The following is a 13,053-nucleotide window of genomic DNA, read 5'->3' as shown; positions in this document are numbered from 1 at the left end:
CGACACTGAAACATTTATTATGGCAATTCAGAACCGTCCTGTAATATGGGACTCTCGTCTTCCTGAGTATTCGAATAAGATTGCAAAAAGAAAGGCATGGGAAGAGATAAATGAAATATTTAATTCAGAATTTGGAGAAAAAACAAATAAAGAAAACAATGCTTGTGGTAAGTTATTTAATTGTAGATGAGCGGTGAGAATAATGAGATGTTCTAGAATGAACGAATCAAGTTACGTTTACAGCTCTTTCTAGTTACTTATAGCCATTTTAGGTTACATTATTTCAAATTTTTGAATCTTGCCACGGTACAGAACCTACACCGGTGAAATAGTCAGTATATATGTTTCGAATACCAGTACCACTTAGTTCTGAACCTCGTCTTCTAATTAAATGTAAATTTTCACTGGCAGGTGGATCTTGGAATCCGACTATACTCAAAGTGTGATCAAATTTGTACCCATCTCGCTTACGTATAAAATTGTGCAATACGCAACACGCTTTAACAATATTCGTAGCAAAATCAACATTAACGTTTATGGGCCGGTTGAAAATTTTAAATTTGTTACTCAATATACCAAACGTACATTCAATATAACGCCGTGCGCGCGTCAAGCGGTAATTATATATTCTCTTATTTCGTGGTAAATGTTTACCAGCGTATGGTCTTTGCAAGTGTTGTGATAAGGCAAATCCTTCATCGCCAATAAACGAAAACGGTATAGGTATTCCATTGTTAGATATAGGTCTTGATTGAGGTATATTAGGTCCTTACATATGAAATTGGCGTTTCTCGTACTGGTCACTTTAATCACGAATTTCTCCTCTTTGGTAAGGAATTCCAAATTCAAATTTGTACAGCTATAGACTCATGTATTTGTGGTTCGATGACCGTCATTCATTTGTTTTTTTTCTTCTGTTTTTTTCTGTTTGCGTCACTCATTTTACAAAATGGAAAACTTAAAATATCGCATTATTTATGAGTACGAGTTCCGCCGTGGCACTAGTGCTGCGGAAACGACTCGAAGGGTGAATGATGTGCATGGCGGTCGTGTTGCAAAAGAAAACACAGTTCGTTTTTGGTTCCAACGTTTTCGTTCTGGAAATTTCGATCTGCAGAACAAGCCCCGTGGACGGCCTGAGACTCAAGTTGATAATGAAGAGTTGAAGGCTATTGTGGAAGCGGATCCATCGCAAACCACGTCCGAGTTAGCTGCAGGCTGCGATGTTAGTGATAAAACTGTTTTAATTCACTTGAAGCAAATTGGGAAGATTAAAAAGCTTGAAAGGTGGGTACCTCACGAATTGACTGAAGCAAACCGGCAAACGCGCGTCGACTGTTGCGTTACATTACTAAACCGGCACAATAATGAAGGTATTTTAATCCGAATCATTACCTGTGATGAAAAATGGGTTCTTTACGATAATCGGAAGCGCTCAGCGCAATGGTTGGATCCTGGTCAGCCAGCCAAATCCTGCCCCAAGCGAAAATTAACCCCAAAAAAGTTACTTGTAAGCGTTTGGTGGACTAGTGCCGGTATTGTTCATTACAGTTTTCTCAAATCTGGCCAGACTATTACGGCTGATGTCTATTGTCAGCAATTGCAAACCATGATGGAAAAGCTAGCGGCTAAACAATCTAGGCTGGTCAATCGCTCCACGCCACTGCTGCTTCACGACAACGCTAGACCACACACTGCGCAACAGACGGCTACTAAATTAGAAGAGCTTCAATTGGAAAGTCTAAGACATCCTCCGTACTCCCCGAACCTTGCTCCAACAGATTACCATTTTTTTCGGAATTTGGATAACTTCTTGCAAGGGAAAAAATTCAACTCCGATGGGGCAATCCAAATCGCCTTCAAAGATTTTATTGATTCCCGTCCGACTGTTTTTTTTAGTAAAGGGATCAATGAACTACCTATGAGATGGCAAAAGTGCATAGAAAATAATGGTTTATACTTTGATTAATTAAATATATTATATGAAAAAATATTCGACTTTTTGTTCCTCCCATACAAAACGCCAATTTCATATGTAAGGACCTAATATTATAATTTCCTTGTCGTAACTTTTTTATCCATTCGCTGCTGTCATGTATTGTTGAATCTGAGCTCTTTCCATAGCATCCGACATCTATATCTATGAAATTGTAATTAGCGTCACATATTGCTAGCAACACGATGGAAAAAAAATGTTTATAATTGTAATATTCTGAGCCGGTATGACATGGTTTTATAATTCTTATATGTTTTCCATCTATTGCTCCAATTAAGTTAGGAAAATTTGCATGTTTCATAAATCCTTCAGCGGTTTCTAAATGTAATTCTTCTGTTGGTTCTGGCATGGAGATGTCTTTTAATTTTTTCCATATTACTTCCACAGTTTCCTTCACAATCGTACGTGCAGTAGTATGTCCACATTTAAAATCCAAATGAAGATCTGTGAAATTACATCCAGTTGCTAAGTACCTGTAAAAAAAGAAAATAAATTATTATAAAATACATACATATATATACAACGTGTTACAAAATACCCCGTAAAAAATATAATTAATTATCAAAGCCAAAAATTTTGTCAACCCTAGTAAGCTGTCATGTCAGGGAACCAGATTATTTAACAGAAAGGCCTACGTACCTATTTTATCTAATAATTGTCTACTTTAAACTTTAACTTTAAACTTTAAACTGGTATATGTTTTTTCAGCTATTGAACTCCAGAAAAAATGGAAAAGTTTAAAAGATTGCTTTAACAGAGAACGGCTAAAGGAAAAAAACTCTCCCAGTGGGTCCGGGGCTAAACCCAGAAAACAATATGTTTATTATAAATTATTGACATTTTTACAACCTTTGACCGAAATCAGACCGCCAAGTCGACCTACAGTTACTGAGGAGGAGGAAAACGACTCCGAAGGCTGTCTGGAATCTTTTGTTATTCCAAAATCAAAGAAGCTTAAAAAAAGTGATGGCGATGATGATGCACAAAACAAATTGTACGAAATTCTAACTGAGAAATTGAACAAAGTCACGCCTACCATTCAACATCCAGATCAACATTTTTTACTTTCGCTTTTTCCACATTTTAATTCCATAAAGGAAGAATATAAACTCGATGCGAAAGCTGAAATGATAAATTTGCTTCGCAAATATAACAATATGGCACAAACGTCTGCATACACCAGTCACTATGGATATCAGTCTGGATACCAAAGCTACGACACAACTACTGCTCGTACAAGTACTGAAAGTAGCGTGTCGCAACTAATAAATAGCTACCCCTCGCCGCCAACGCCTGCTGGTGCCAATGTCAATACTGCAGGTAGTTCATTGCAACATAATGATAATGAAAATGAATATAATTACAGTAATGATAATTCTACACAAGATTCTATTATCACAAACATATATTCGCCGTAAAGTAAAAAGTAAGAAATTACAAACCTGTTTATGATTAATATAGAATTATTAATAAGTATTTTTTAGTTGTGATTAAAAATGTGCAAAATCTATTATAAGATAATTAACATAATATTTGGTTTTTCTTACCTTAAAGTTATTGTTAGTCGTTCTTCAGCTGATATACATTGTCTCATCACTGTATTTTTGCGTGTCAACTCTGGTTTTACAATGGAAAGCAATTCACAAAACGTCGAATAAGACATTCTATAACAACTTCTGAATTTGAGATCATAGTTTTTTAGTATTTTAAACGTTGTTACATGATGTCCACAGAGTAATCTTTCTTTATTAAATGGGTGCATCCAATATTGACGCTGCTTTCGTTGCCTACGCTTCGGCTGCTTACGTAAAAGCAGCACTAAAGACAACGTGACTAATGTTGCTTCAACGGAGTCCATCTTGCAACTGTAGCTATCGCAGGTATTTTTGTGCCGTTACTGAATCGCGTTTGCATCGCGACAGAAGCGCGAAAGTATCGCGTTTGTATCGCGACTGAATCTGGGCCCGTGGGCGAGGGCACACAGCTAGCGACTGCTTCGCTACTGTATCGATGTGGACGCGCGACACCATCGCGACAGCATCGCTACAAAAAGTCGCCGTGGGCGAGGGGCCTAAGGCTTACGCTGAAGTCCTTTCGGAAAAGCGAACGATTATAGAAAACGACAACGCCGTAGGTGAAATCACAACTTACATCAAGAAGATCTCGTCCGTACTTGATCACGAAAGTACCCAAGCGGCACTTAAGAAATACGCTGACGAGCATCGTAGTCCAGCGCCCAATTATAAGGTTGGTGATTTGGTTCTGTTAAAGACCCAAGTTTCAAATGACACAGGTAGTGGACAAACGCCAAAGTTCATACCCCGCTGTGATGTAACATACAGAGTTCGAACTATAGTTATCCCACGACATACACACTCGAGTGAATCAGCGATAGCACGGTGCTCGGTAAATACCGCGCCTCGGTATTGTCACCATTTGAAGGTCGTGTCCGCCATAATGCGTCAGAGGGCAGTCAGGTTTTAGTGGGTATTCCGGTCGCCTTCTGTGGCCGGCGGGTCCCACACTAACTACGCCATTGCATAGCCCGGCGTAGAGGTGCGTAAATGCATTTCCCGACTTTAAAAAAAAAGGCCCTGTGCAAGCACCGCTACAGGAGAAGCTTAAGAGCTATATTAAACTAACCCGATCACGGGGACGTTCATTCGGGTTAGAGGGGGAGACTATAGCGCGCCCGTACCTCGCCTCCCACACCTCACCTTCCATACTTCGCCACCCGCACCACACCTCACGACACGTACTCCTGGAATCCTGCGCCCGTTAGGTAGTCGCGACGCAACCGCTCCTGTGCGCATACGCCGTCTTTCTTCCTTCGCTCACTTACTAACTAACGTGTTCTGTATGTGTGACCTTTTCATCCTTGCGTGTGATTGTGTTATGTATGTTTTTTTTGATATAACAGACGCTGTATCCCTAATGTGTGTGTTTATTATGGAACTTCAACCTTGTCGTACTAAATAGAACGCTCAAACATGTCGCAATTATGTGGAACGCAAAAACAACTCAGTGATCATGTTAGTGACTGCAGACGACAACATTCGTTGCCAGCTGAGGCTGATCCACCAAGCGTGCCGACCGATCATCAACAAGCACCGCCAGGGTTGTGTGTTAGGGGCGGTACCGTAGGAGAGAGTGAGGCTAGAGTTGATGAACAGCAGGTTGCAGCTGTCGGGTCACCTAACCTGCCTTGTGTTGTTGAAGGGCGGGCGCGGGAGATCAATACTGTGGAGGCGGGCGCTGAAGTCGCGCCTGTAGAAGGGACCACTCAATTCTGTGCACGCCCGAAGCGAAAGCCACGTGTAGATTATAAGAAGTATTTTTAATGTTATTTGTTTTTGGGTTTCTTTGTAAGTTTTGTTATTTTTTATTGTTTGTTAATTTGTTTGTAATAGTGTGGAGGAGTGATGTGTACACACTGGTTGTCATGCCAACCATATAATAAAACAAGATGTAAATAGTAAAAATTGTCTCTTATTTACGCTTTAGAAATAAACATAAAACATAAACTTTAGTAAAACAAAAAATACTTCTAAGACAAGATATACACGGGGTTATTTGGAAACTAGACTGGACACTTTAACCGAGTATTAGAACACATATAATCAATAATCAACATGAAGAAATTTTAAAGAAGGTTACAAGTGATGTTTTGGAACAGATAAATTTGATCATATAGCGAACTTTGGTAACTGAGGAAGTTTATTTGGATTTTAAAACATTGATTAAAGAATGCATGTTTAATTTGTCACATGAGTCAAACCATTTTTCAACACATGGTACATGTTCTTCGGAAACCCGAAAGACCAAGTTACCACCTATCAACATTCCAAACTTTTCGGGAAGTTATACAGAATGGTTCAGCTTAAGAGACATATTTACATCTCTTATTCACAATGTTGATAAATAAAGCAACATAGAAAAACTTCACTACTTAAAATCTAGTATTTCAGGAGAAGCTCCGCAATCATTAAAACACTTCACACTCACTTCTGCAAGTTATGAAAAGGCTCGGGAAACGTTAGTGAATCGTTACGATAGCAAAAGAATAATTGTCAATCACATCTTAATTCGCTTACTTAATCGAAAATGATGTTCTCAGAGTTCTTGTTCACGATGTAGTCACAATACGACTTATGGCTGCAAAATCAAAAGTTGCTCCAGTGAAACAAGTGTCACTTCCTCGCTTAGAGCTTTGTTGTGCGGTACTGTTGGCAAAATTGTTATGCGTTGTTATCTATGCGTGGACAGACTCTACCATAGTGTGGGCTTGGCTACGCAAGCACCCAAACTCATGGACAACGTTCGTTGCTAACCGTACAACGGAGATATTAAATCTCACACACTAGTCAATGGCATCACATTAGATGTCCGTAAAACCCAGCTTCGTGCGGCATGAGTCTCATTGAATTAGAAAAGGCAACATTATGGTGGAAAGGTCCGGCACGCATTTAAAAACTCTCAAGCTGATTTGATACACGAAGTAGCTGAATTACTTGCGAATGATTATACTAATTGGTTTTTTTTTCAACCAATTTTCATCCAACCCATGGGAGAGAGTTTGCTTCAGACTGGATGATTTCTATAGCAGTACACTTCCACTGTACGAACACATAGTATGCGAACAGGCTATGGGCTATGGCTCAGATTTAGGATTGCTATAGATATAATATCGCGGTAAATCCGAAGAAAGATCGGGCCGGGTAAACGGTACAGATAAAATAGAGGTTACTTCAGAAAACCAACATTTATTAGGAAGGATTATCGAATTGGATGTCTTGGAAATTTTAAAATCGTGTAATATTAAAAGCACAAGGAATATTTGGAGTTGTAAACGGATCCGATTTAAATTATGAAAAGATGAAAAATGGCCTACAAGAGACGCAAAGGCACAATCTATAATTGTAACAAGACTATACTGTTTAATAAATAAATATTAAACATTTAATTATTAAAAATGGCAATTTAGCTAGGAGATATTTTTATTGCAACACTTGCTTTATAAAATTTAATATTATTGCATGTCACTTTTTTGTTATATCTTAAAATAAATTTTATTTAATATGTTTAAGCTTGCATTTTAATTTAACAATACAATAAAAATATTTTACAAGTGTCAAACTGTGATACTGCTCAACAAATAAAAAAAGGGAAAAGTTGTGTTCAATATATGAATAAAATTCAGACACGTCATGACACATATTACAACAAAAAAAATGTTGTAACCCAATTTTAAAAAAAAATTGTTTATTGAGGGGGTGTGTTAAATACGGCAAGATTCAATTTTTATAAACCTGTGTCTATGAGCTCGTACCTAGTCTCTTCTTCTTGTGTGTGTAGAGTCAAATACACTGCTTTGAAAATTGCAATATTTATAAAGATACAATAAACGTTCTTTAGACCAAATACAAGTGTTTCTATAACAGTCCACTTCCACTGTACGAACACATATTTTGCGAACAATTTCCAGTAAGAGGCCACTCTCATAACCAATGTGACAGAAACTTCAGAAGGTATGGCATATTACTAAAATCTCGGAAAACTATTGAGTCAGCTGAACAATATTTGAAAGTTGTGTCATAAGCAAGAAGCAATCCTAGCCCGTTCAATGTATTGATACCTTATTAAAGATTGTAAAAAAGATTTACAGGCCTTTTTGTCTAAGACAACCAAAGCCACAGGAAAAAACAAAACTCGGTTTACTTTACAGCAATATGTTTAAATAGATTTTAGTCTTGAAGCAGAAAAACCTCAAGATTTGAAAAATAAAAGTGGTGAAAAATGTTTTAAGGAAGATAAATAGTTTTGTTTTATGAGTAAATTAAACCATATGGATACAGATTCTAGTGATGAACAAACAGAGAAAACAATCATTAATGACTGACTGACCTGAAACAACACTAAATTCCCAAATGGCTCAAATTTGTTTTGGCTCGAAACCCATCAATATCAAAAAGAAAACCCCAGCTAATGTATCTAGTGAAAGCTCAAAAAATTAATAAGCCCATTATGTTACACCATGTTAAAGAAGTGAAGGAACTCTTTAAAGAGATAGACATTATTGCACATCCAGAACGCTTGTATAACATGGATGGAAAAACATTACAGTCCACAAACAAACTGTAGTTTTGGCTGAAAAAGGGAGCGGACGGCGGTCGACGGCGACGACACTCGCCATCTTGGACCCCACCGGCAACGGACGACCTTTAAGAACGATCGTTTTTCAAGACGGCAGTAAACCAGCCTTCATACAGTCCACTCTCCTAGGTCCTTAAACAATAATACATCTTGTTGCTCCGGAACACGCTGAGAACGTAATAATAGCGATGTGCTGATGACCTTAATACAGTTGTTTCAGAAATCAACAAAGATCTTGCCACTGTCCTTCGTTGAAGCCAATGGTCTAACAGTAAACCCCAACAAGTCGCAAATTATAGTCATCGGTGGATCGAAGCAGATTAATCGGCCCAATTATGGCACTGTTCCCAGAATAATCTTTGACAATGTAACATTACCTTGGAGCGACGCATTCAAAAACCTTGGTGCGTATCTAGATTCAACCCTTAATTACTTGGTTAATTACTTAGTTACTTCGTTTGAAGATAAGCAGCATACGTACCCTGCACGACCTGTTAAATCGGTAAGACAACCTAATCGATTACGTACAAGATTACTTTGATGACCAGTTTTATGAAATGGTCAGTACTTGCACAAATTTATATTATTTGAAAAAGACTGGGAATGAATTAAAAACCACAAAGTCCGAGATACAGAAACTTTTTGGTATTCATATTTTAATGGGATGTATTCCATTCCCAAGGCTGCCTATGTACTGGCGTAATGGCATTTCCCTGGATAAAATAACGAGAAGAATGAGTCGCGATCGATTCTTACAATTGCGAAATGCACTGCATGTTGTAACTACTGTTACTGCACTACCTGGACAGGCAACAAATTTGTTGTGGAAAGTACAACCTATGATAAATCAAGTTCGAAATGGTTGTTACAAGCAAGAAAGGAGGCCAGGATACTCTATTGATGAGCAGATGATTCCATTCACTGGTCGATGCCCATTGAGACAAGTTGTTAAAAATAAACCACGACCAGTTGGTCTCAAAAACTATGTCTTGACAACAAGTGATGGGCTTATGTTAGACTTTGACATTTATCAAGGAGCTAAGACAATGTTTGGGAACACTAATCTTGATCTTGGACCATCCGTAGTTTTGCACTTATCCAGAAGCGTTCCCGAAGGAAGTTGTTTATATCACGACAGACATTTTACCACCATTCCATTAATAGAGGAATTACAAAAGCAGAACCTACACAGCACAGGAACTATCATGGCGAATAGAATACCAGATAAGACTAGTTTAAAATTCAAAAAAGACAATCAAATGTATCGAGGTGAGAGCCAGCAGATGGTGAGGGACCCTACAGTTTTGGTAAAGTGGAAAGACAATAAGTCTGTCTTGATAGCTTCTAACTGCACTGGATCAAAACTATACAGATATGGTTAAAAGATTGGATAAGAAAACTCGCACATATGTTGACGTGACTGTACCGAAAATAATCCAAAATTACAATAAATACATGGGAGGAGTGGATGTTCTCGACCAACAGGTTGAATACTATCGAACATTCATAAAAACTAGGAAATGAACACTAAAAGTGATGATTCACTTTTATGATTTAGCTTTAATCAACTCATGGCGTGCTTACAAAATCGATTGCACTTCCAATAATAATTACAGACGGAATAAAACACTAGATTTATTTGATTTTCGTCTTGAGTTATCTGAAATCTTACTGAGTTCCCCTGAAAAATGTCGCGCAGAAGGCTTGGAAGAAATGGAAAACTTAATGCCGAGGAAATTTAAAAAAGCTTTGAAGTCGTCGGCAACACTACGTTATGATGGGTACGATCATTTAGAATCGCCTAGATTTTGCCAATTAGAAACATGTAAGCCGCACGAAAATTCGTTGCTTGAAATGTAACGTTTATCTTTGTGTAATTCGTGGATAAAATTGCTTCAAAGATTTTCATCTTGATTGTTTTTAATTTTAATTTTTTAAATGTTCAAAAATTTTTATTAGATATAAAGAATTTTTTGTTAAAATTTGATGATTACTTTAAAGTTTAAATACTGCTGTGATTTAATTACTACTTAAAAAAGTTTAAGTTAATGTTTTGTAACAAAATGTTCCTATTTCTGATACTCGTTATTAATAATTAGCAACACCGATTATGGAATACTTATTTTTTCTAAAAATATATGATTTAATCCTTAATTGCTGTCTAATTACCTCAACATACACACAAATCCATAGAGATGCACGAATGTGCATAATCATCCATCATCCATCCATCCATTCAGCCTCGTTTCGCCCACTGCTGGGCATAGGCCTCCCCCAAAGATCGGTCCTGTGCAACCCGCATCCAGGATACTCCCGCAACCTTGACCAGATCATCGGTCCATCTGGCGGGAGGCCTGCCCACGCTGCGTCGACCTGTACGTGGCCGCCATTCCAGTACTTTGCGGCCCCATCGGCCGTCCGTTCTGCGGGCAATATGGCCGGCCCATCGCCACTTAAGGTTTACAATCAAAGTAATCCTAAAGCGCAAGATCGTGCAGGCGATTTTTAGGAAAACCTGGCTTTTCCGATTGTTTTTAGCATTTTACCTACGTAGCTATAAATACGACGTATATCACAAATTACAAAAATCTAAACTTGTTTAATAAATAAATATTAAACATTTAATTATTAAAAATGGCAACTTAGCTAGGAGCTAAACACTTAGCTCTTTTTTCAGAAATAAACCTTTCTGAAAATAGAATCGATAGATTAAAATTTTGGAACATATTATAACTAAAATTAAACAAGACTTCTGGAAATCTTGGTCAAAAGATTATCTTACTCAGCTGCAGAACAGGCCTAAATGGCATAATGAGCATTTTGGCCCAATTTGACTGTAGGAGATTATTAGTCATTGTCCGCTCAGAGAATAATTTCAATGGCCAATGGCCAGAATAGTGAAAACTATTGCTGGTACTGATGGAAGGGTGAGAGTGGCCGAAGTAGAAATTGTAAACAAAACTTATAAAAGATCTTACAGGAAGTTATGTCCTTTGCCAATAAAATAAAAGTGAATATTACTATACTTTTATAAACATAAGTAATATAATTTTCCTTTGTACGTTAATATTAAGTTAAACCTATGGTTAGGTAATTTATGTTTAGTTCTAAAATTAAAGAAAAGGGTTATGTTTTATAATATTCATTATTGTTGAAATTGTTGCCACCCACAATTACATGTTCAACTGGACTATTTGTTCCAGGCAGTGGCTTCGGCCCTGGTATATTAAGTGTTATTTTCTAGGCTCCTATATAACGCACTGTCTTGGAATATAGATGAGTCCGAGTTTTACCCATGTAAAACAATAATCTGCATCGCACATAGCCAGGAGAACTATGGAGTAAAAATTTTTGTAATTGTAGAAGATTGATCCACCACCATCTGGATTTATGATTCGGATGTGCTTGCCATCGACAGCTCCTATGCAATTAGGAAAATTGTTTTTTTGTAGAAACCTGTTAGCAATTTCTTGCCATATTGCAAAAAACCGTTGCCAAGCGAATAAATGGAGATTGTACCTCCGCTATTAGCCGTGATATAGACAATGATCTTTATAATGAATATTGCGCCTCGCATGTGTCACCAACCTTAGATTTTATTTAAAAAACGTCGTCGAGAAGTAAGTTTTTACAATCCGAACATAATACTATGTTACAAAATCATTTACGAAATTATTGTAAGTACTACATGAAACCTTTTATAAATCCTATATTTCCATTACAGTTTCAAGAAGACACTGGAGACCACCATGAATTATCTCAAGCAACCACAAGTAGGATTTGTACCAGAGTTGCACATGCACTTGCACGACTCAGCTTTTTTTATTAAAATGCCCAGTACTTTTGCTAAAGAAGAGCGTATGATGAGAGAATTTTATATAGAATTCGAAGTTTCCCAACTGTTATTGGTTGTATCGATTGTACACACATCAAAATCCTCAAATGTGGAGGTGATGCAGCTCAATATTATATAAATAGAAAATGATTTTACTCATTAAATGTTCAGGTATCTTCTCATACTAATACATTTTTAAATAATTATATATACTTTTCTAGTTTATCTACCAAATTAAAATGTTTTTTTGTTTATCGCAGGTGTGATGCAGCTCTTAGGAGAGGTAGTACCCATGATGCCCGATTCTTTAATGAGTCATCACTCAAAGAGCGTTTTGAGGCAAGTTCATTTAAAGGACGACTTTTAGGTGACTCTGGATACAAATTAGAACCTTATCGTTTCACTCCCATTTTAAGACCTCGGACCCAAAGAGAGGAAAAATATAATGTAGCACATATTGCTACAAGAAATACTGTAGAACGTTGCTTTGGAATATGGAAGCAACACTTTCAATGCCTTCTATTTGGCATGACCTGCAACTTACCAAATGTGAAGACCACAATAGTTGCTTTAGCTGTACTGCACAATATTGCAGTTGACCATGGAGACATGAAGGTAGAGAGCAGCATGGAAAATAACAGTGAAAGTGAAGTGTCTGGAGAAGTTCCTAAGGGTAGCATTAATGCTAATGCTGTTTTACAAACTTTTATTTTAAGACATTTTAATGAGTAGTAAATAATGAAAAACGCTGTACAATTCAATCAATTCTTAGACATTGTTATGCTTGTTCTGTATTGATACAAAATGCTGATGTAAACACACCTAGGACATTAGGTCATACTAATGTCTGTTGGTTGTGGCTGCTCTTTACTTTCTTGAAGAAAATAGACCCCTTTATGAATATTTTCCGTGGAATAGATCAATACAAGTATTTACCTATTACTACTTATATTGAATATGTTTAATGGACTCATACCATATTAGAAAAAAAATTCTTCAATTTTTAATCATACCTGAGATAAACGTCATAACTCCTTTGGTTTGGAGATTTTTTTGTTACTCAACTTAG

The 13,053-nt window shown here is 37.1% G+C and overlaps 1 protein-coding gene across 1 annotated transcript; it reads left to right on the top strand.

The window, feature by feature from the left end:
- LOC123722612 lies at positions 1-4,070 on the top strand. Its single transcript, XM_045684989.1, has 2 exons — positions 1-167; positions 2,705-4,070. Exons 1-2 carry the CDS (start codon positions 20-22, stop codon positions 3,412-3,414), a joined length of 858 nt encoding a protein of 285 aa, XP_045540945.1. The 5' UTR covers positions 1-19; the 3' UTR covers positions 3,415-4,070.
- The last annotated feature ends 8,983 nt before the right edge of the window (positions 4,071-13,053 follow it).

This window comes from Papilio machaon, chromosome 28, assembly GCF_912999745.1.
Source record: "Papilio machaon chromosome 28, ilPapMach1.1, whole genome shotgun sequence".
Lineage (NCBI taxonomy): Eukaryota > Metazoa > Arthropoda > Insecta > Lepidoptera > Papilionidae > Papilio > Papilio machaon.
The sequence above is the reverse complement of the archived record's forward strand: the minus strand, read 5'-3'. Positions and strand labels throughout refer to the sequence as shown.

Coding starts and splice junctions, on each gene's coding strand:
- LOC123722612 (XM_045684989.1), top strand. CDS start 20: ATGGCAATTCAGAACCGTCCTGTAATATGGGACTCTCGTCTTCCTGAG. Junction 168..2,704: donor TAAAGAAAACAATGCTTGTG/GTAAGTTATTTA, acceptor ATGTTTTTTCAG/CTATTGAACTCCAGAAAAAA.